Source organism: Leopardus geoffroyi, chromosome A1, assembly GCF_018350155.1.
Source record: "Leopardus geoffroyi isolate Oge1 chromosome A1, O.geoffroyi_Oge1_pat1.0, whole genome shotgun sequence".
Taxonomy (NCBI): domain Eukaryota; kingdom Metazoa; phylum Chordata; class Mammalia; order Carnivora; family Felidae; genus Leopardus; species Leopardus geoffroyi.
Window position 1 is genome coordinate 94,896,927 of NC_059326.1, and position 21,931 is coordinate 94,918,857.

Below are 21,931 nucleotides of genomic sequence, written 5' to 3' on the forward strand. Positions count from 1 at the left end.
TACTGGCCCCTCTTTCCTTTACCTCTCTTACTCTCAGACTTCACTTTTGCCCCACTGGCTAGCCAGGAGGTCACCTGCATGTGCCCCCCTGAAAAACTATAATCTCCTTGAGTTGAGGACATACGTCGAATTCAGATCAGTATCCAATGTAACACTCATTTTATAGATAGCACCATTAGCTGGATGTCTGTTGAACGTATGAAGAAAGAAATTAAGGTTTTTGGTTTGCCTTTCTTTAAGACTGGAGCTGTTGTCACCATTATTAAACATATTTTCTGGTGCTTTCTGAATTCCAGTTAATTTCCTCTAACGCCATGGAAATGGAAAACAAAAGCAGCCATATAATTAAAAAAAAAATACATATGGTTAACATCAACTGTTATAGTTGATAAAAACCTGAGGTTCAATAGAATTAGAAAGAATCAATAGTTTTGGGGCTCTTGGGTGGCTTAGTTGGTTAAGCATCTGACTTCGGTTCAGGTCATGATCTCACAGTTCATGAGTTCGAGCCCTGCATGGGGCTCTGTGCTGACAGCTCGGAGCCTGGAACCTGCTTTGGATTCTGTGTCTCCCTCTCTCTCTGCCCCTCCCCCACTTGTACTCTATCAAAAATAAATAAACTTAAAAAAAATTTTTTTAAATACAGAGAAGCATATAAATAATAATAATAATAATAATAATAATAATAATAATAATAATAAAATAATAGTTTTAACTATGCCCCTGTTTAGGAACAGTTTGTTTTCTGAGACTTTCTCAGTTAAAAGTAGCATTTGAAAGCCTGTTTTCCAGTGATAATCTTTTAATTTTAAATCTATCACATTTCAAACATGTATGTAACTTCTGGTGATAATTCTCTGAAATTATATCTAATAATATTTTTCACAGAATGTAAATTTTAATTTCTCTTATAAAGGTTATTCTAGGTTTTCTAAGAGTTAGAGGATAGTTGTAATCTAGAGATTAGATATATATTCACTGAAGTCAAATTACCAGCGGTCTCTTTGAATAGGATAGCCAGGTAGTATACAGAATATCTGGTTAAATTTCAACTTCAGCTAAACAATAACATTTTAGTATAAGAATGTCTCATGCAATCCATGGGACATAATTACAGTAAAAATCATTGGCTTATCTGAAATTGAACTAGGAATTCTGTATTTTATCTAGTAACCCTACTCAGTCACCACTAAATAATGTCCCACAAACATTCTTTAGACCCATCTCCACCTTGGAGATTACAGTAGTTTAACAGAGAGTAATAAAAATGATACTAAACCTTTATGGGGTAGGTATAGTGCCATTTACAAATTGAAATACTAATGGACTGAATTTCAAGAATTGTATCCTGTTTTTTCATCATCAGCAGCAATAGCAACTCAGAAACGTGTTATGAACTTTGAAGGCTAGCTTTCCTGTAACATTCAAAAACAGACGTAAGGGGCGCCTGGGTGGCGCAGTCGGTTAAGCGTCCGACTTCAGCCAGGTCACGATCTCGCGGTCCGTGAGTTCGAGCTCCGCGTCAGGCTCTGGGCTGATGGCTCAGAGCCTGAAGCCTGTTTCCGATTCTGTGTCTCCCTCTCTCTCTGCCCCTCCCCCGTTCATGCTCTGTCTCTCTCTGTCCCAAAAATAAATAAACGTTGAAAAAAAAAAATTAAAAAAAAAAAAAAAAAAAACAGACGTAAGTGAACTTGAATTCAGAATGGTTGTTGGAACGACGGTGGGCAGTTCCCTGTCCGCGTCATGTCCCTGGGCTGTGAGCATGCCCGTTCCCACCGGTGCAGTCAGTCATGGAGAGTGGGGTGGGAGCTTGACCCTCTTGCCCCTGCCTGCTCGCTCGTAGGCTTCCCCATCAGACTGAGCCCTTTTCTCTGAATTCTCAGAGACTGCCCTCCTGTCACATTTAAAAATGACTGTGGTACTATAGGTTTTACTAATAAAAGCTATGCAAATTACCACAGGCTAGGTCTTTTTGAAATAAAGCTCAAGCTGTTCAAAAAAGCCTGACTTGGGCAGCATTTCCTCAAACCTTAGAATATGAATCCTGTACCAAACATACCTCACTCCCCGCCCGTCAAGTGGCAGGTTGAAGGGAAGGGCTAAAGAAAAGGGGCTGAGAAACCTTTATCAAGGGCTAAGTTCTTTGACATCAGCCAAGCTGTCTTCAGTTGTCTGATATTTTCTTCTAAAGCCTGCCGTGCACACTTTTGCCTTGCTCACACAGGCAGTGGTGATCGGAGAGGCTTTCTGGATGCACTTTGGTGTGTGTGTGTGTGTGTGTGTGTGTGTGTGCACGCTTTGTCTGGCAGTCCACTGGTTCTTGGATGGGAACCGTGTCTATCTCTCGTGTAGCCTCTCACTCCTTACTGGCGTCCAACGCTGTGCTATGGAGCCAGTAATAAATTTTGCTTGAGACGCCTCGGAAAACATTTTTGTTATGGTAATGTTACTGAGGAAATGGCAGAGAAAATCTGGCCCAAGTTGAGGAGTCAGGCAAAGAAGCTTGTTTTTCTTCCTTTACTGTTGTCATCAGTGATACTTTTCCCCATATGTAAGATCACCTACATAAGACTTGATAGGAGCCAAGAAATAACTTACCCCATTGAGAGAACTGGGGCCCTTGAAATTCCCCAATCCATTAGATTTGAAGCATTGGAGGTTGTTAAAATGCAAGGGCACTCAAGGCCAGGCTCTGGTATCTACAATACTCACCCCAAACTGGATTTCTCAACTTGTTAATGAGGAAGGCCTACCTCTGAGGGGTTGAGAGTCAGAATAGGTAGAGTTTGAATGAGAGCACAGGGAAAAAAGGGTCAAGTGTAGGTTATTGCCAGGTCAGGGGAACACACTGTATCACGCACGGGTCCTTTCCAATTCAGAAAAGGAGACTGGCAGCAGAAATGCCGAAGCTCAGCTCTCCCTAGGCCACAACTTGGGGAATAACTCACTGCAAGCATCACTCGGGCGCTCACTGCTGGTCTAAAGTCTCACCAGACGCTTAACAAGGCTAGAATGAGTGATTTCCTTTTAGTCTAAATCCATTTTGCTCTAAACAAGTACTTGGCCAAACTTCTCATCCCCACTCAGAGAGCTCAGTAGTTGGAAGCGCACCGGATCGTATCATTGCAGCGCTCAGGGCCCAGCCATCGGCAGCGTGGTGGTTCTACATCTTGTCCTTCCAAAGGCAGAAGCGAGTTTAATCCTCACCGGGCTCCTATAATTGCCCCGGGCCAGAGTTACCCAGAGCTTAGTCAGGCAACTACAGTACCACAATTTCAGTGATTCCAGTGAGACTCACCGACCATACTCTTTGCTTAGTATTTTTATATCCCTACACTTCCTGCGTTCGTGTTTACTTAGTATTTTATTTAAATTACCTTTAAAATAGATTTCACATAGAAACTTTATATCATTATCACAAATGGGAAAAAAAAGCACGTCACTTTTCATAGATAGGAAGTAACCATAAAAAAGTAATTAAAAGCAAAACAGTGTTAATTTCAGCTAGCTACAGCTGCCTGGCGAAGCCCCTAGCCGAAAGCCTGTTTTTTTCTTGTCAAAGCAGGAGAGTAGCACGTTAAGGGAGTTGTTAATGATAGAGCCTCAAACAGACTTCTTCCTCAACCTAACCCAGAAGACTGAAAGAGAAACAAAAAGGGTGTGATGTGACCTTCTTCCACAGGATTCAGTACTCTCAAATGCCAGGATCACCAGAGGCACCTAAATCATCTCTTGTAAGGTGCCGCATGTCCTACTTGGGGGGGCCCTACTGCTGTAGGTGACCCTGCGTTGGAGGAATTGTTGATAAACTCTGTGATTTTAGAAAATTCTATTCAGGGGGGCGCCTGGGTGGCTCAGTCGGTTAGGCGTCCGACTTCAGCTCAGGTCACCGTCTTGCAGTTTGTGAGTTAGAGCCTTGCGTCGGGCTCTGTGCTAACAAACAGCTCAGAACCAGGAGCCTGCTTTGGATTCTGTGTCTCCCCCCCTCTCTCTCCCTCCTCCCCTGCTCATGCTCTCTCTCTCTCTCTCTCTCTCTCTCTGTCTCTCAAAAATAAATAAATGTTAAAAAATTTTTTTAAAAAGAAAAAAAAAATTCTATTCAGGATTGTTAGGAAGGGTGGGCAATATACTCCTCATCATACTTTATGTATCTTACTGTAATATTATTTCCCCAAGTAAAATTGCTCACACAGATAGCTTGTACATTGATTAAAACATACTCAGCATCTACTGTATGTTTTAGTTTAAATTATTCATTTGATCTCGAATTTAAATTCGATTTCTACCTCTTTTTCTTGTCTGCAGTGAGTGTATCCTCTTGACTGAATGTAATTGGTGACATCTCACTTTAAAGGTATCCCGAAATATATAAGCATACGACAGTGCTGGCATTTCCACTCAAATGGGAACATCTCTGTATAGATTGACCATTTTATCTGTTTTCTGACAGCTCACGAGAACTCTCGCAAGTCTGAAGTAGGGGATTTCCTTCTGTTCTGATTTATTCTTGGGACCTAACACCAGTGGTCAGCATTTACATATTATATTGACGCTACGCAGCTTTTTTGGCAGATGGGTCATGGCTAATTCCCTCACGTATCTTCCAGTCTTCTTGGAAATAAGGTTTTATAGTATTATTACTATTGGTCAGAAACAAGAGGCACAAGAGTGGCTATTAATTTTCAGTATTGCCTAACCTAAAAAAGAAAGCTCTTATTTCTTTTGCTGTGGAAAGGGAGGTGGGGGGAGACAAGCCAGATCTAAAAATAAAGTGGATTTTCTTTCTTATTCATATGTAATTAGAGCCCCTTTGTAACTACTCATTACCACCTCAATGGTTATAAGATGAATAAATAATATATATTTTTAAATGTGGCAAAACCAAGAAAGAAGTAGCCAGGGCTGCATCCAATTTATCAACTTGGTGATTAAAGGGCTGGCTCTAGCGGCTCCAGACATCTAGGGACCCAGAGATAAAACAGTGCAGTTGGCTGTGTTTTTACTAATGAATCTAGGGCTTGAAAGATATCAGGCAATTTTAAAGAAAAGCAGTAAGGACAAGAGACATTAGACAAGGCCAGTAGGGTAATGAAGGGCAAGGCCAGTTACTGAGAGAGAAAATTACTTCATTTTCTGTGATAATGCTTCTCCGAGCCTCACAGGCCTCTTCTCACGCTTTGTTAGTATGCCTGTATGTGTACATACAGCCTCAGAATGCTACTTACAGTGTAGAAGGAAAGAGCCTTGGAACATTCCACAGAAGGGCAGAGAGAGGGCTTGGGTCTATTATTTTGAAAGGGGGAGGCTGAGAACAATGGTAGCAGAAGGGGGTTAGATTGCAAGGTGAGGATTGGTGCTTTGACAGAATGTGAGGGACGCACAGGATTAAATCAGGACGAAAGACACAGCGAGGAAAAGAAAGAAAACAGCAAGCAAACATACTCTGGAAATGCAGCATCTTTTGGAGGATGAGGTGGGGCAGAGCGGGACCAGCCCAGTGGGGTTCACCATGTCTGCAGAGCAGAGCTGTGGGCTCCTTTGCTCACTGGCCTGTATTCAGCCAGAATAAAAAAGGCATGGGACACTTGACTCCTTAGCTAGCTGGTGAGCGGGACACATTTTCTGCTTAGCGGGGAAATGTGTGATATTTTAGAAACAATTCCAGAGTATATTTAGCTCCTAAAGCTGGGGCACACAAATGTCACATTCCCATGAGACAATTGACCCAGTGAAAAGAGCACCTGCCAGAGGCCCTCGCAAAACCCAGGAAACCCTCGCATCCCAGGAGATGCTGCACACACGGATGTGACATCATTAAGGCACCCACATCAGGGAATGAGAAGAAGCGGGGAGATCACAGATTGGGCCAAGCTAAGGGACGTCGTAATGAGTCAGAAAAGAAACTAGACTTTTCCAACAGAGGAACGCCATCACCAAGTCCAACCACACAGTGCTTGGCAAAACAGAACAGAAGTTTGAAATAAATCGTGAACATTAAAACAGAAAAACAATTCAGAGCAAAATGGAAATTAAAATCATAAAAATCATGGTAAAAGGAACATTAAGCTACATTAAAAAAATTTTTTTTTTCTGCATAACAACCCGTTGTCATTGCCCCACCAAATACATAATCAATTGTCAAAAACCAAACTCGAATTTGACAGGGCAAGGCAAGGAGTTAATAGCACAAGAACAGTGATCATGTTAAACACCCATGCAATCACCTCTGCCACCATTGTCTGACAATTTGTAGACTGCTTCCAGCTTTGTCAATATTCATAATAAGACCCAAGAGAATGAACAATGCCGAATTTTAAAATGATCTGTCAAAGTGTTAATTGGACTCTTTGATAACCTCCATCCCTTGGGGGAGTTAACGATTGGAGAAGATTCATGCCACCCGTCTCAGTGAAGTGAAGAGGAAATGATTGTAACCAACAGCTAGATATTTGGCTGACATATTTAATGCTTTACTGGAAAGGCCGTTTGGTTTTTCAGAAAGTTGGCAGTGGGCAAACACGAAGCAATTTTACAGAGCCGTCTCTTCTTGAGAACTCGGCCAAGACTCCCACATCTGCGATCTGGAGCCACACATAACAAATAATGGCACATGCTAGGGCTCGTGGCCTGATGTGATAGTTCCGTGCCACCACTGAGGAGCCTGGCGCTTTCTAGGGAATAGTAAAGGGAGGGATGCCTCCAACTTCAAGAGGCTGCTGAGACAAAAGCTGCTGTTTTTAAGATTTGGGGCAGGGAATATGAAAAGTTATAGAAGAATAATCAAAGTGATTATGGGAACGTGCTTGAGCACAAGTTAAAAGGGCTACAATCTTCACTTTTTAGCATGTAGAGCAGCAGAGCGTATGGCACTCTCACGACGTGAGTTGCAAAAAAGAGGGTGAAAATTGAGCATGTGAGTCTGCCTGGAAAACATCATCTAAAAGTCCAGATGGAAATACGTATAGAGAAAACCCTGAGGGAGGACATGACAGACGGTCTTCCAAAGGGTCACCATGGCTGGTCCGTCCTTGAGACTCAAACCCTTGCTTGGATGAAACCCTTGAAAACATATAGAAGTGAACAATTCTGAATGAGGGGAAACAGCTCGCAACATAACTGGGCTTTTCAGTCTCTGATTTACAAGACTGTTTTTTGGACAAGTAAAGGCCTCTTTGGTTGCAGCTGCAGCTAAAGTAGGATGTGTTACCAGAAGCAGCCACTGGCGAGAAAAGAAGAGGACATTTCCTGTCTCCAGTTGAGCAAAGAAAGCAGGGGAGAATTTAGGACAGTTCACAGTAGAGTCCCTTTCATTGAGTGCAGCTTCCTTTCCATTTTAAATGCATAGCAATTCTGCTTGATTAAATAACATATTTTTGTCTTAGCTGTTGTCCTCAAAGGGCAGTTACAGTACATTGCAGGACCGCGGCTCTATTCAAATTCAGCACCACGTGCGAGTGAGAGATGCCACCAGCCAGAAAAGGCTCTGCCCTGCTATTTCTCCACTCACCCATTAAAACGGGCCTTTACTTTGATGACACGCACACGCCAGGGCCGGCCCTGCATCCCATCCAGTTAGGGAATGGGAGAAGAGGACCCAGCGTTGAGGCCTGAGCTCAGAGGAGCCGGGGTGGGGGGAGGATCTGCACTGGGCCAAGCTGCTCCCCTTTGGGATGGAGGAAGCTCAGAAGGATGTGTTATTTGTTTTGTGTGGTTTCTCCTCGCTGGGGGTATAATTTAGGATCGAGCCTGGTGCAGAGAGGTGTTTTTTGAGGAAGCTTGGGAGCATCGTGTGCTGGGGGTGCCTGAGATGCTGCTGTGGCTCAGCTGGAAGCAGTTACACAGCCCTCCTCACTTTTCCCTCCCTCTCCCCACCGAGGAAGGGGTATTTCCAAGGCCTTACCCTTCTGGTCTTGGTGATTACGGGAAGACACCGCCCCCAAAGAGTCTGTGCTGTCGGGTGAGTGCAGCAGGTCCTTCCAGTCCAGCTTTCCCGCCCTAGACTCATACCCCTCTTGAGCCGCTGCATCCGATGTGGTGGTGCTGGGCAAGAGGGAACTGGAGTGCCCTGTTTTCATCATAAATACAGTTAGGGAGAGCATCAGCGGAGACCCCCACATTCCCTCGGCACAGAGGCCAAGAGCGGGACACCCGAGCCGGCAGTAAGCCTGAAAGGAGACGGCCCGAGAAAGAACAGGCTTGAGGGGTTGGGGTTCAGCAGGAGACCCCCCGCCCTGGCTGTTAGAGGATGAAGGGCCGGATCCTATCTGGGCTGCTCTCTGGGTGAGCCTGGGAGACTCCCTCAATCTCTCCGGGCCTTCGTTTTCCTTGTGCGCGAAGTGGGCGTGTTGCTTCCCTCCCCGCGTTAGGAGGATAGAAGCGACATGGTGGTGAAAGCACCCAGCAGTGTCCGACACACAGAACACGCTCAAGAAGTCCTAGTGTCCGGCTTCGGTCTTCCCCCAGCACTGGTCAAGGTGGGACGGGTCTGCTCTGGGGGGTCACCATGTGTGACTGGCAGGGCAGGTGCATGGTAGTGTTACAAACAGCGCCGCTGTCCTGAGCCTTTCTCACGGAGGGTGTGTCTGGTTTTCAGCTTCGACTCGGCCTCATAAACTTCCTATTTCTGAGAGAAGTGCCCACCTGCCTCCACCACGGGTTCCCTGGGATGGCAGCGTCAGCCGCCCCTTGTTGCTCTGGCTGTGCCTTTTGTGTGTCATTCCAGCAAAGCCAGTTTCACGGTCTCATGACTCCTAGCTCGTAAAGGTTGTTCTTGAGGCCACACTGACTGACGTGATTCAGATTAGAAAGGGAGAGCTTTTGGGGATCCAGAGTAGCCTACCACAGGAAAACATCAGAAAAAGAATGGCCAGGTTGGGAGTTAGGGCCAACACTCTGGATTTTTCCTGTGAACACATTCCTCTGCTTTCCTCCCATCATGCCACAAGGCTAAATACAAGTGGCATCAGGTGCTCTGGTATGAACTGTCACGATGATTTCAAGAAGCCCCACTCACTACCTGTTCTCTCTCGGAGAAAGAAAACTTCACCTCTCTGTGATTTCTGAGTCTATGAAACTGTCTTATCTATAGCAGCCTCTCGAACAATGTTTAAAAAGATATCAAGGCAACTACTGCGAATTTGTAACCGGTGCCTCTGGTAGGAGGTAGGGTGGATTCACAAGTGGTTCCAGCCTTGGGCTGCAATCACCACGTATGTGTTCAATAAAATACTGGTGACCAGAAAGAAAGATTAGAAGGAGCAATACTCTGCATTCTTCTGTCTTACAGTTAGCATGGGAAGTTGGATTCCCAGGAGACTTGAATACTGCATGTGACAGGCAACATTTTGTTCGAAAGATGGCGGGGAAGAAGCAGGGAAGCTAGGTGGCTCACCTAAGCTATATTGATTTCTCTGGAAGCACCACCCTTAAATGCCACCACAGAACTTGAGTAACATTTAAGAAACCGCTTTCTATGTAGAGTTTGTTTGGCTTCTGCACAGCCTCAGACATCAGCTTTGTTGCACAAAGTCTGGTTTATATCCAACTGTTAAGAACATGTTCATTTCAAACTCAGGAATGTCTGCACCTAGACTTTATTTTTTTAATTTTTATTTTTTTACATTTCTGGGTTTTGCTTCTCATCTCCGTGCTGATAAGAGAACAGAGAGGTAGGGAAATTAACGTGGACTTGGAAATACAGAATTTCTTTTATTTCTTTTTCGCTTATACTGAGGTCTAAAATGTAGCCTCCGTTTTCTACTCTTGAATTCTGCACCGCTCTAGCAAAATATATGGCCAGCCTAAGAGAGCATTCAGCACCCAGCATAAGCAAACAATGAGACATTGCTTTGTAGGGAGTTAGAAAGGCAGGAAGGAAAAAAAAAAACCAAACAAACCCTTTTCTCCAAGTAGCAAGAATTTCTTTTACCTGAATTGATATGCATTTTGAGTACTTTCAATTTAACTGTGTTCAAGGGGCAATTTTATGGTAATGCCCTAAGTATGGTTTAGGGAGAACATTTCTTAATACGGTAATCTAGGGGAAATATATGCCTAAGGGACAGATTCTCCGTCGAAAGATTTCCTGGACCATATGCTGCAAATACATGGAAAACTCATTGGTAATGGAAAGCTATGGCTATGAGAGGAAATTAATGTGGACCAGATGGTAGTTAGGTAGGAAAATGCTTTACACAAATGTGAGAAATCAGCTCCTTCCTATGGCTGAAGCGTTAGTCTAATACCCACCACATCCCCATTTTCTATATGTAAATCTAGAGAAACCATGCATCCGATGTACTCAAAATTAAAAAAAAAAAAAGTCGAGCAGCATGAGGTTTGTATTCTTTGGAACTTATGCGTGAGGACAGGTAACACGTGCCACTGGTGAATCAGAGTCAAAGAAATTCTCAAAAGTTTTAGGACTGCCTTGTAAAAGCATCATTAAACAGCAGTCCTTAGTTTGTAATCAAAGAGGTGTATTAGTATTGCTACTTCTCTAAACTTAAACACGTTAAAAGGAAATCACTTATCTTCCTTTTTAACGTCTGACGCTACAGGCTGTATAATTTTTTGTGCATTCATTAAGAGACTCTGCAACCAAAATCATGCTACAAAAATAGGCAGTCATTTGTAGATACGGTATTACAAGTCAGTAGGTTTGGAACCTATAATTTTGTCCTGTTAATCCACTGTGAAAGGTCATATTTTAATCAGTGGACCTTATGACATCTTCTTCTTCTTCTTCTTCTTCTTTTTTTTTTTTTTTTTTGAAGTAAGCTCTCCACCCAGTGTTGGGCTCAAACTCACGACCCTGAGGATCCAGAGTTGCACGCTCTACTGACTGTGCCAGCCAGGTGCCCCTGATATATTATTCTTATAATATATAATGAAATAGATAGATTTTAGAAGTTAACTTTAATATGCATCATATTGTTTCTCTATATCTACAAGTCTTTGTGATTCCAAAGGTTAGAGACCCTTCAAACTACTATAACTTATTAACAATGACTGCAGCCAATTAGACACAAAACAAGAGACATTAAATCAATACAAGAAAGGGAGAAAGAAGGAAAATAGTCAGGGTCCAATTCACTAAAAAGGGGGTTCTCACATATGTAACTGGTGTTGCACAGAACTTTTGCCAAGCGGAGAGTTTGCATGGTTTATTGTAATGATTCCTTTTTCTGGGTTAGGCAGTTCGAGTTTTGTGGCTCTCTTTATGAACCTGCACTCAGCCCCTGAACATTTTATGGGGACATGCAAAGGACACAGCTGGAAACAGTGGGTGTATTTTGGACTTTGTGGTTGGCTTCCTAGTCTATATCCATGCAGATAAAAATAGTAATTTGGTCCTTCCTTTTTAAAAAACAATTTTTTTTAATGTTTGTTTATTTTTGAGAGAGAGGGAGTGAGAGAGACAGTGACAGTGTGAGCGGGCAAGGGGCAGAGAGAGAGAGAGGGAGACACAGAATCTGAAGCAGGCTCCAGGCTCTGAGCTGTCAGCACAGAGCCCGACACGGGGCTCGAATTAGCGAACCACAAGATCGTGACCTGAGCCAAAGTTGGACGCTTAACCGACTGAGCCACCCAGGCGCCCCATTGGTCCCTCCTTTGATGGGAGAAATATAGTGTCTAGTCCAGTGCCTGGCACCACAGAAGGCATTCAACACATATTTGCTGAGTGAATTAAATCTATTCTAGGTTTTCTAACGGCAAAGTAAGCATTTCTTACAATAGTTTGTGAAAAGAAAGTCTCTGTGTTTTCTTTCATAAGTACCGTCTGGATGAGTTCTCATTTTGGCGGTCAATCATCTAACCACTTAACACTGGATGGAATTAGCCTAAAACAGACAGGATCATTAAGGAAAAGTCCAGCTCTTCTTTAGTTTCATCACAGAAATCACTGATCAAGAGCTGAGGACGAACAGGCCTCATGTGTTAATATGGAGGAATTAGTAAGTTCCTTTCCTTTTGTAAAGGAAATAAGAGAGAAGTATAGATTGGAGAGTGATTTTTGTTCACAAAAAGCATCCCATGGTTTGATTATTCTTTCTTATATGAGAAATTACCTGGGAGTTAAAATTGGTCTTTGTCCAGTTGATGAATGCTAGGGAGGTTGCTGGTTCAATTAGACTTAAGACCTGGATTTCTCAATATCTGATAAAGATTATTCAATTACGGGAAGTGATTGCAGAGTATGATATTGGAGGAGAGTAGATGCTAAGTGGGTTCTCTTGTTGACGGGCGAGCTAAGCTAGATGACATCTGCCTCCTGAGAAATTTTTCTTCATCGCTGGTCTTCAGTATACTGGCTTGAGTCACAGAGAAGGCTAAAGGTGGATGAATTCTGTGGACTTGTCTGCTCCCCACTGCCTCCCTCCACCAGGAGAACAGGAAGGAGAAACCAGGCATTGTTTTCCATAACTGCGCAGCTAGCTCATTTAGGACCACATGGTCTTTAGTACTTTCAAAGAAGCTTTTTATTTACGCCAATGAGACACAGAGAGGAAGAGTGGAAGTAGCGCTATTAAACACGTTTGTTTATTTTGAACTATTTCTTCAGATTCTAAACCTGCCTTGCTCTCTTTTCTTTCCCTGTTTCCCCCTTCCTTTATTACCTCTACAAACACCATCCTACAACTGTAATTGTTACAGATTTTTAACACAAAAACTATAAAATGTGCATCTGTGAAACTCTTAGGTCCCCATTATAATGCAAAGCTTATTAAATCTACCATCACACGTGTTTTTCATATTATATTGCAAAAGCACACGGGGGTGCCTGGGTGGCTTAGTCGGTTAGGCCTCCAACTTTTGCTTTCAGCTCGGGTCATGATCTTGAGGTTCGTTAGATTGAGCCCCACATAGGGCTCTGCGCTGACACAACAGAACCTGCTGGGGATTCTCTCTCCCTCTCTCTGCCTCTCTCTCCTCCACTCACGCTCGGTCTTTTTTTTCTCAAAATAAATAAACATTAAAAAACACACGAATGGTTTATCCTCGCAAACATTAGGGAGAACTTTGAGAATGGCGGTGGTGCACTTCTAAAGTTGTCTTCTAAAGAACTCAGAATGTTTTATTTATGGACTTCATGGCTTTGTTTAATACAGTGTGTATTTCAGAGTGGAAACAACAGGAGGAATCCTGTTTGCACATCATTCCCCCCATACCACTCCTCCCTATATACATTCGGAATAACTGTCACTGAAAATATGTCTAAATAGTCATACTCTTTGTGAACTTAAATTTCGATGGCTAATTTCCATATGATATTGGAAAGGTTTGCCTAGTAAGGGCTGGTGTCTGCCTGATGTCTAGATTTTTTTTCCCCTGCAGAGGTTACTGCCCTGAAAGTCAGCATTTTAGGGAATGGTATTCTTACCAGTCAAGAGCTACAGCCTATTAGTTACAAGCACTGTTCTTTTATCTTGGATAAATTTGTGTCTAAAAGCAATTACTTCTCCCTCAAGAACTCATTAAACATATTCACCGAATTCCCTAAGGTTGGCAAATTTCACGTTATGTGGATTAAAAATGTAGGAACCAGTCTCATATGTCAGTTGTCTCTCATAGAGTGATTTTTGAAACACTGTGAAATTAAGAAATAATTTTAGTGAATTGGGGCCCTGAAGTAACAAAGAATCTGGTCCGTGATGTTTAGGGATGAAAACTATAAACTACCACAGGATGAGTGGCTTCAAATTACAAAAAAAAAAAAAAAAAAAAAATCTATAAACTGACCATATACTGTGTTGTAAGACATTTCATGATCTGGAAGAGGAGTTGAAATGTCTATAAAAAAAATAATGAGGATAAAAAATTAATTAAAAAAGAAACCTAAGGTTTGAAAATACTCAAGAGGATTAGTGGAAGAGGATTTCCCACATAGATTTCCATCGATATTAAATCATGAGTAATATCTTCCTTACCATTCAGGGCCACGAAGGAATCTGGAAGACAAAAGGGAGGAGAAGGTTACTTAATGTGTAACACTGTGCTTAGTGTGACTTACATCGTAAGTAGGGATGAGCTTATACAGAATTATGCTAACATATGATCCCCACTACTAAGTAAGTGCTTTTTAATTTCTGCTTGTAATACAAGACGCTTCGTACTGGGTCCGATTTCATACCCTCCTATCTCTTTTCCGAGTGAGTTTCCTCAGAGTCACTGCCTTTGTTTTCAAGACTCAAAGAAAAAGCAAGAGTTTGTAGAAACAATGGGAACTGCCATTCTATGTGCCTTACTCTGTACAGTGGGGTGTGTATGTGGGCGAAATAAGTGACACTCGGACCACACCTGCAAAACAGTTTTCTTTATATTCTCTCTCATTTCATCCTCTCGACCATGCTGTAAGGAACTGTCCAGTATCACAATGTTCTGAATTCATCATAGGTTTTCATTGGGAAATTAAAAACAAAAATAAAAATACTCATATACACGTATAGGCAACGCACACATGTGCATGTGTCTGGGTCTTATCGCTGGCTCATTTAGCTTGCTTGCTACCCAGCCTCTGACACCAACTCTTCATGATTCCCCCATTTCCCTTTACAATCCTGTTCAAGAGTCACCGTGCACCAGTTATCTGAACCCTCTGCGTGCCTCTGTGTGAATAGATGTGTCTCATAGAAGCAGGTCATGCTCCAGCAGGAGCACAAAGAGCAGAGAAGCCACTAGGAAAGGCAGCAGAAGGTCAAGTGTACCTCCTGCCCTAAGCCGGCACCCTAAATGTGGCACCGGTAATAGAGTTCAAGGTTAGGAAGCACACGAAAACACGGAGGCTTGAACACTGAGATTGAAGAGTAAATCGCTGGCTTGGGGCCTGAGGATCTCCCCCGTGTTAGATACAGAGGCTTCCGTGGGTTCCTTGGCCCGAACACACACATGCGGTGTGAGCCCTACTGGTGTTGTGGACACGTGATAGAGACAGTTAACAACCATTTTCACATTTCTCACGTGTTTAGTTATTCAGTTCCCGTTGACTCTCCTATTTTCTACAGATGCCCATACCACCAGATCCTAAAAATATGAAGCAAATTATTCACTGAAGTCAGCTAATTTAAGTTCGCTCACATAGACACATGCACAAACCGAAACTTGTTTCCCTGAAAATGGAGCCATGAGGCACCAATGTGATTGAGATCCACTGATCAAACCTCAAACTGTCTCACTGCACACAAGTAACACAGATCTTTTGGTGATGCCACTGTCTCCCGTATTGATTTCTGAACTCATAAATTCTGTGTTTGAAGACATTAGAAGAAGCTTTTGCCAATATCGAATATTTGGAAACAAAATAAATACAGCAAAAAATTTGGAGATGAGGATGCCCATAGCCCTCTTTGGTTATATTTGATCTCCAAAAAAAGATATGGTAGAAAGTTGAATGGTACCTTAGAGTCAGAAATTTCAGTACTTATGGTTCAAAGATTTAAAACACTGCAAACTAAATATTTTCTAAGAGAATGGCATTCTTCTCTAAATTAGCATGAATAAACATTTTCAGGAGAATACCCATATTAATCAGATCGCAGGACAACTGGGCAGACATTTGACCAGGACCTTTTATACTAAGTTCCACCTAAAATGTTACCATTTAATAATTTTGGAAATGAACTTGGGGCTAAGCATAAAAGGTTAATTCCTATAAAAAGGTTATTTTGAGTCACCCTTTACTTGAGTGGGTTCTTTCTGAAAATTTTCTTTACTGCAAATGGTAATAGACATAAATCTCATTAGAAAAATAATTACTTTTGTTAGTCGATAAGTTCAAGAAGAACAAAACACTCCCATTCAATTAAAAAGCTAGAGTATAGCAATCAATCTTTTTATTATTTAGTTAAAAATTACGGGGTAAAAACACGTTTTTTGAAACTAGTTTTTTAATGGAAATGTTGATCTAACTTACTGCTCTGCTATAATTACTATCCTCTAGAGTGAATTTGTTCCACAGCACTGTAACCGTGGGATAGTCGCCAGCATTTGTAGCAACGACATCGACAACACTGGCTACATAACACGCTGTTTCCTTGATTTGATGTGTAGAAGATGATTTCTGTTACTTATGCATATTTTAGCACCAGCCGCACTAGGGTCACATGTGGGGTGACGTTTCTAGGCCGTCCGATAAAAGGGTCTTTGCACCAAGATGTGCGTGGATAAAAAGCTTTACTTACTGTGACAGTCTCCCAGGCCATCTGTGTTGCCACGTTCTATGTCCTGTTCAAAAGTCAGTCTTAAAAAAAAAAAAAGAAACAAATTCAACATCATGAGTCGTTACTCCAGAATGACTCTGAAGTTTCACTAAAGAAACCAACACAGTTTGATAACTTGAGCAGCAGGTGCAGAAACAAGAAGTAGATAACAGCTTGAAAATTTGTCTCCGAAGTTTACAGAAGTGAGTCTTCTGTGACTCTCCGTGGTTTGAGCAGTTAATTCTGATATTATTCAGGGAGTTAATTAGTTTGCAGATTATTTATTTCCTTCTTTTACAGATCGAGCATCTCTTAAGCGTTTAAAAAGTTTAAATGTCAACATAACTCTTTATAAGTGATACAGAAGTCTCTAAATTAAAAAAAAGAAAAGGTCTTTTGCTCTGTACTTTTTGTTTGACCCCAGCACTGCCTTCCTAGACCTTTATTTTCTTGCCCAGAAATAACCTATATGAGAAAGTGTTCAAAGGAACAACTGGCTGGTGGGTATGGAGCTCCCTTGAGGGGATGGGACATTGTGGTACATTTGGCTGAGACCACCTGAGACTCTGTGGCCCTGTGACTCTGGAGTATTACCCTCATGCTGACTTTTCTTTCAAGTCTCCTTGGTCACCGTCGGGCTGAATGAGCTTTATAACAAGACCAATCTTAATATATATATTTTGATTTTTAAAACAAGCACACTGGAATCATCCATGGGAGAACTGTCCTTTTGGGGGAGAACTCTGTACCGCCTCTCACGACGTAATTGAAACTCTGTTTTGCAGCTGCCTTCAGAGTTTATTTTATGGGCCATATAGGAAAAGTATCTTGAAAGTCACACCTTGATCTAATACACCATGTTTGTTTTCCAGTGTTTTTTTTTTCTATGTTAAAAATCAAATTCATATTCAAAGGATAAGGATTTTCAGTGGTAGTGAAAGCCAGTATTCTTCAGTCCCTGAAGACCACTCTTCAAGGAGAATTCCACCATGTTTTAAGCAATGAAATATATATGTAAATTCTTAAGGGAACAATTTTGGCATTCACATATTGACTTAAAAGTGATATTTTTAAAAGTTTGTTTTGAGAGAGAGAGAGAGAGAGAGCATGCACACGTGAGCAGGGGAGAAGCAGAGAGAGAGAGAGAGGTAGAGAGAGAATCCCAAGTAGGCTACATGCCCGTCCTGGAGCCCGACCTGGGGGCTTGATCTCATGAACCGTGAGATCGTAATCTGAGCTGAAATCAAGAGTCAGAGGCTTAACTGACTAAGCCACCCAGGTTAAAAAATACATATATTTTTTAATATTTATTTTTGAGAGAAAGAGAAAGATAGAGCATGAGCAGGGGAGGGGCAGAGAAAGGGGAGACCCAGAGTCTGAAGCAGGCCCCAGGCTCCAAGCTGTCAGCATAGAACCCGACACAGGGCTCAAACCCACGAACCATGAAATCATGACCTGAGCCGAAGTCGGACGACCAACGACTGAGCCACCTAGGTGCCCCGACTTAAAATGATTTTTAAAAGTCAGTCTTACTACCTTTGGTCACACCTTGAATGTAGAAAGGAGATAGGTCATTTGTTAGCTTCCCCTCCTGTGCTTTGAGATCTTTTCTCCTTCCTTTCGAGGGTCCCCATGAAAAGATACAAAGCTCTAGTATGTCAATATTGCTACTTGTGGAGCTGATATAGTGATACACAGTGAGTCGACCCTTCACATTAGTCAGATTTCCAAGTCAGACTTCACAATTATCATTGGCTCTGCTTGTGGGAATACTTTCCCTCAAATTTTGCCTGTGGCGGTCATCAGATGTGCCCTCCTGTCTGTGTAGCTATTCTGAGATAGGAGAAGAGGTCCAGAGCGCCATGAAGACCTGGGGAACGTGACGGAATGGCTAAGACGGAACTGTCCTGCCGTATGGCGCCTTCCTTGAGTTGCCGTAACTTGTCAAAAGACGTGCACTGGATTTCACATCCACTAAAATAACGAAAAGAAACCTTTTAACTAATGCCATTCAAGCCCTTAAAGTCAGGGTAACAATTTTAAGCACCCAAATCACAGGTGCGATAGGCTGGCCCGATCTAGCTGATCTGTTGGAGAGCTGCCAAGAATTGATTGGCTCCTTAACGAGTAATAGGGTCAACTGTTCTTCAGTGCAAGAGAATGGTTTATTGGATGCATATGCCATGCTTGCAGTACAAATGCGTCACTTAACAAAAGCTCCGTGAGCTCTTCTCGGCCCTGCATGGTCAATTAGAGGAGTCACTTTTGCTGTGGCTGGGCAAACCGCAGCACTAATCTAATTGGTACCCTCCTGCTCCTTTTCTCTGCTGCTCTTATGCTGCAGCGATCAAGGCGTGCATCTTCTTGTCCCGCTCTCCAGGGAATACTTAGAAGCCCACAGTGTTTCGTTTCTCTGTGTTTTTAATCAGTCTGAGGATGGGTGATTAATCAATCGGAAATCTGCCACATGTGATGGCGGGGTGTTGCATGAAATGGGGAGAGGCAGGAGGACCGCCAGCAGCCCCACTGATGAGGTCTGTGCACAGAAGGCTGAATGGCAGCGGCGTGCGAGAGCACAGTCAATCGTACATCTAGAACGCACCGCAGCTGGGGGCCACTTTACGCTTTTCCACACCTCCGGTTCCTTACCTGCTGCTGGGTGACAGATGGGCACAGGAACCTCCTTCCTTTACCCACCCACAGTATGGGTCTCTGGAGGCGATACAGGTTCTGCAGGAAAAAGATGACCATGAGCTACCCTGGACTCCCCTCTAAGCACCGTGCCCTCTCATGGTCGGGGAGGCAAAATACATACTTTTTACACTTCCCGTGTCGTTCACAGCGGCCCAGGGGAAGCTTTATCACACAGGTGGAGAATGCAACGTACAGAGAGCTGCTGGCTTTGTCTAGTTGCATGCCCATAATCCTCTTGTCCTCTACCCCATCGTAGCTGCACCTGATTTTATAAGACAGGATCATGAGTCAGTTCTTTTTCCGGCCACCCCGCCTCCCGGCCCACAAGGTGATCCCTTAATCTGATCTCACTGAAGGTGAAACAGATCCTAAAGATGCCCCCCTCCCTGGCCCTGTGTGGTGTGTCTCTATATAAACGCACATTTATTGGTAAAGAGAAAAATAATGCTTCCCCCCCCCCCCCCGAACAATACTAAAAGCCTCCTAAAGGCTTAGACAACTGAAGTCTGCTCTTCTCAGATTTTCCTTTCAATGAAAAGGATCACAGTGACAAAGAATGACTAAGAAAGAGCCCAACAGTCTACGTACTTTTCAGGGTTGTAAACGCTCATCTCCTCCAGGAAAAGGCTGTCATTTAGGAAACCACTGTTTCCTATCCTGGCCAAGAACTTCAAGATGATCCCCTTCTCTGATCCCAGGAAAACCACAGTGTGATTCTGATAGGGCCCAGCAGCACTGTCCACTGCAATTTTGGTCAGGCGGTATCTAAGATGACAGGATCACAGTTTTTATCTTTGTTGGTCTGTCATTCAGGGGTCCCCTTTTCCACTTCAAACAGTTGTGACTTCGCTTTCTAGTAATGACCTCAAGAAAAATGTATGCATATAGATAATGTTCTCAAGCTGTTCTGGTCCTTTATTTCCATATGTGGAGCATTAGTGTGGCTCCAAGGGGAGGAAGGAGGTATGCATTTGCGGAGGCCAAGTTACAGAGCAAAGAGACAGCCCAACCATCTGAAACCACTCAGCAATTATCTCTTCCATGAGCACCAGGGAAAGGCTGATGTGTCCCGTGAAGAGGGGAAGAAATGATAATGGAACTCATTTAACATTTCAGTTAACATGGAAGAGAAGAGCACGGCTACCAGTTTTCCATACTCTTCCTTGGAGGTGCAAAGCCTTGTCAACGAAATGTCAGACTGGAAAGCTTTCCAAGTTGGTGTAGAGGGGCTGACAGTTCTGAAGGATGGGCAGGTAGGGTGCTGATGACACCATTAATTGATATGAGGATGTATAAGCCAAACAAGGTCCACTTAAAGCCAAAGGTAAAGGGCATCATCTTTCTCTGGTACCTCTCAGCTGTTCACCATGCCAAGGATACTGATTTGTGCCAAGCACCATGGCAGAAACCAGAAAACATGAACCCTCCTGCAAGTTATATACCACAGTTTTCATTTTATGGGCAAGAGCCATTGTAATACTCTAATATCTTTCAGTAAAATCACTGTTTAAAAATGGTGGTGGGACCCCTGGCTGGCTCAGCCAGTTGGGTGCACGACTCTTGATCTCAGGATCATGAGTTTGAGCCTCACGTTGGGCATGGAGCCTACTTAAAGTAAAAACGGTGGTAGGGTTGAATGACATTTTGTTTGATGACGGCCACTGCAGGGTGGTACTTGGGAAATCATGCTGGATCATTTGGAAATAAGGTCTAAATTACAAGAAGGAGTATTTAACGCTATCACAGATTTCTAGTCAACTATCCCCTCTCTTCTGGCCACCACTTGAGGTTACAAATGGTGCAGTATGAATCCCTCACACCATCATTCTTGTCCAAGTGTGCCGTTCATCCCTGGCCTGACAGCTAACAACCCAGGGGCAATACTCCGATGGAATCTGGAGCATGTTTTGGCAACCATGTCCAACCAAACAGGTATCCAGAGCCATTGACTGGTTCTCCTTCACTGCTTCTCTGCTTTTGCACAGAATAGGCTAACCCGGAAGGAGATATTTTCGTTACGTCTAATCGCTGGCATGTGTCCAGTTAGCCTGAAAATATCAAAACTCTACCCACCGGGAATGTGGTTATGGGGGTTTTGTGGCAGGCACCCAACTGGCCAGCCTTTCACAGCTGAATCAATGCCCAGGATAACAGAAGATGTTTGTGGCATTTCAAATCATGATCCACTGATAGGTTTTATGAGCATGGGACAGAGTAGGGAAAGATCCACTTAGGACATGATTTGCTTGACACCCACCTGACCATCGTCCTCAGGAACCATGGCCTGTTGATGACGGAAGGCACAGCCTCATCCATGAGTGGGTGCGTTTTGATGAAGTTCAGGGTATCATCAGGAAACTCATTGGAGGTTGCATATTTTTCTAAGGACGATGAGCCAGCGCAGCAACCTGGCCTAAAAAGAGACAAAGGGAGAGAGCTTATTTCGTGCCTTATGGCAAATTCTTTGAACGAACTGCTTCCCTAAGCATCTGGCACGCAGGAGAATGTACCATAGGCTGAGAAGAGGAAGTTGAACAATGCAGAATGCCACCAAAAAAATATGCTTGGATTTTCTCCCTGCCGCCTCCTCATTCCATAGAGAAGCTCCAGCCAGGGCAGTTCAGCATCAGCTGGGGGCAGCTTGGCTTCCCCCCAGAAGCACAAACAAACCTCATAAACAGTGATGGGAGCTTAAAACAAGTGAGGAAGTATGTGCTTTGTACCTGTGCCAGAGACTGCTCTACCTGTCCTAAAGCCCTGCTGGAAGTTCTTGAGGCATTTGTTCCACACAAAGAATTAGCTGACGCTTCCACAAATGTCAAAAACGAAGGCATTCATAAAGCCGCCAGGCAGCAGTATATACCAGCAGGGCTCCACCTCACCCTCTCTCATTACCTGGGGGTCAGAGAACGGGTGGGTTTTGTTTTTACTGTTTCCATTTTTTGTTTGAGTTGGGCAGGTATATGAAAAGCCAGTTACACTGAAGATTGTCTCCTGAAAGGTCATTTCTTTATTTTTGAGCAATGACAGTGGAAATT

General features: G+C 43.1%; 1 protein-coding gene and 1 long non-coding RNA gene across 5 annotated transcripts in view; one reads left to right on the forward strand and one right to left on the reverse strand.

The window, feature by feature from the left end:
- The window catches only part of SEMA6A (semaphorin 6A), a 136,068-nt gene that overhangs the window by 15,573 nt on the left and 98,564 nt on the right, over positions 1 to 21,931 (reverse strand). For 2 of the 4 annotated variants that reach the window (XM_045486403.1, XM_045486431.1), the window contains 8 exons: positions 21,151 to 21,306; positions 19,482 to 19,658; positions 19,015 to 19,155; positions 18,849 to 18,929; positions 16,182 to 16,240; positions 13,932 to 13,952; positions 13,744 to 13,794; positions 7,901 to 8,065 (listed from right to left, as the gene is read on the reverse strand). In XM_045486403.1, the coding sequence (XP_045342359.1) occupies positions 7,901 to 8,065; positions 13,744 to 13,794; positions 13,932 to 13,952; positions 16,182 to 16,240; positions 18,849 to 18,929; positions 19,015 to 19,155; positions 19,482 to 19,658; positions 21,151 to 21,306 (851 nt within the window). The remainder of the gene's footprint in view (positions 1 to 7,900; positions 8,066 to 13,743; positions 13,795 to 13,931; positions 13,953 to 16,181; positions 16,241 to 18,848; positions 18,930 to 19,014; positions 19,156 to 19,481; positions 19,659 to 21,150; positions 21,307 to 21,931) is intronic. The other 2 variants (XM_045486413.1, XM_045486421.1) reach the window with 2 other exon arrangements.
- The window catches only part of LOC123602136, a 42,746-nt gene that overhangs the window by 11,355 nt on the left and 9,460 nt on the right, over positions 1 to 21,931 (forward strand). The window lies entirely within an intron of this gene.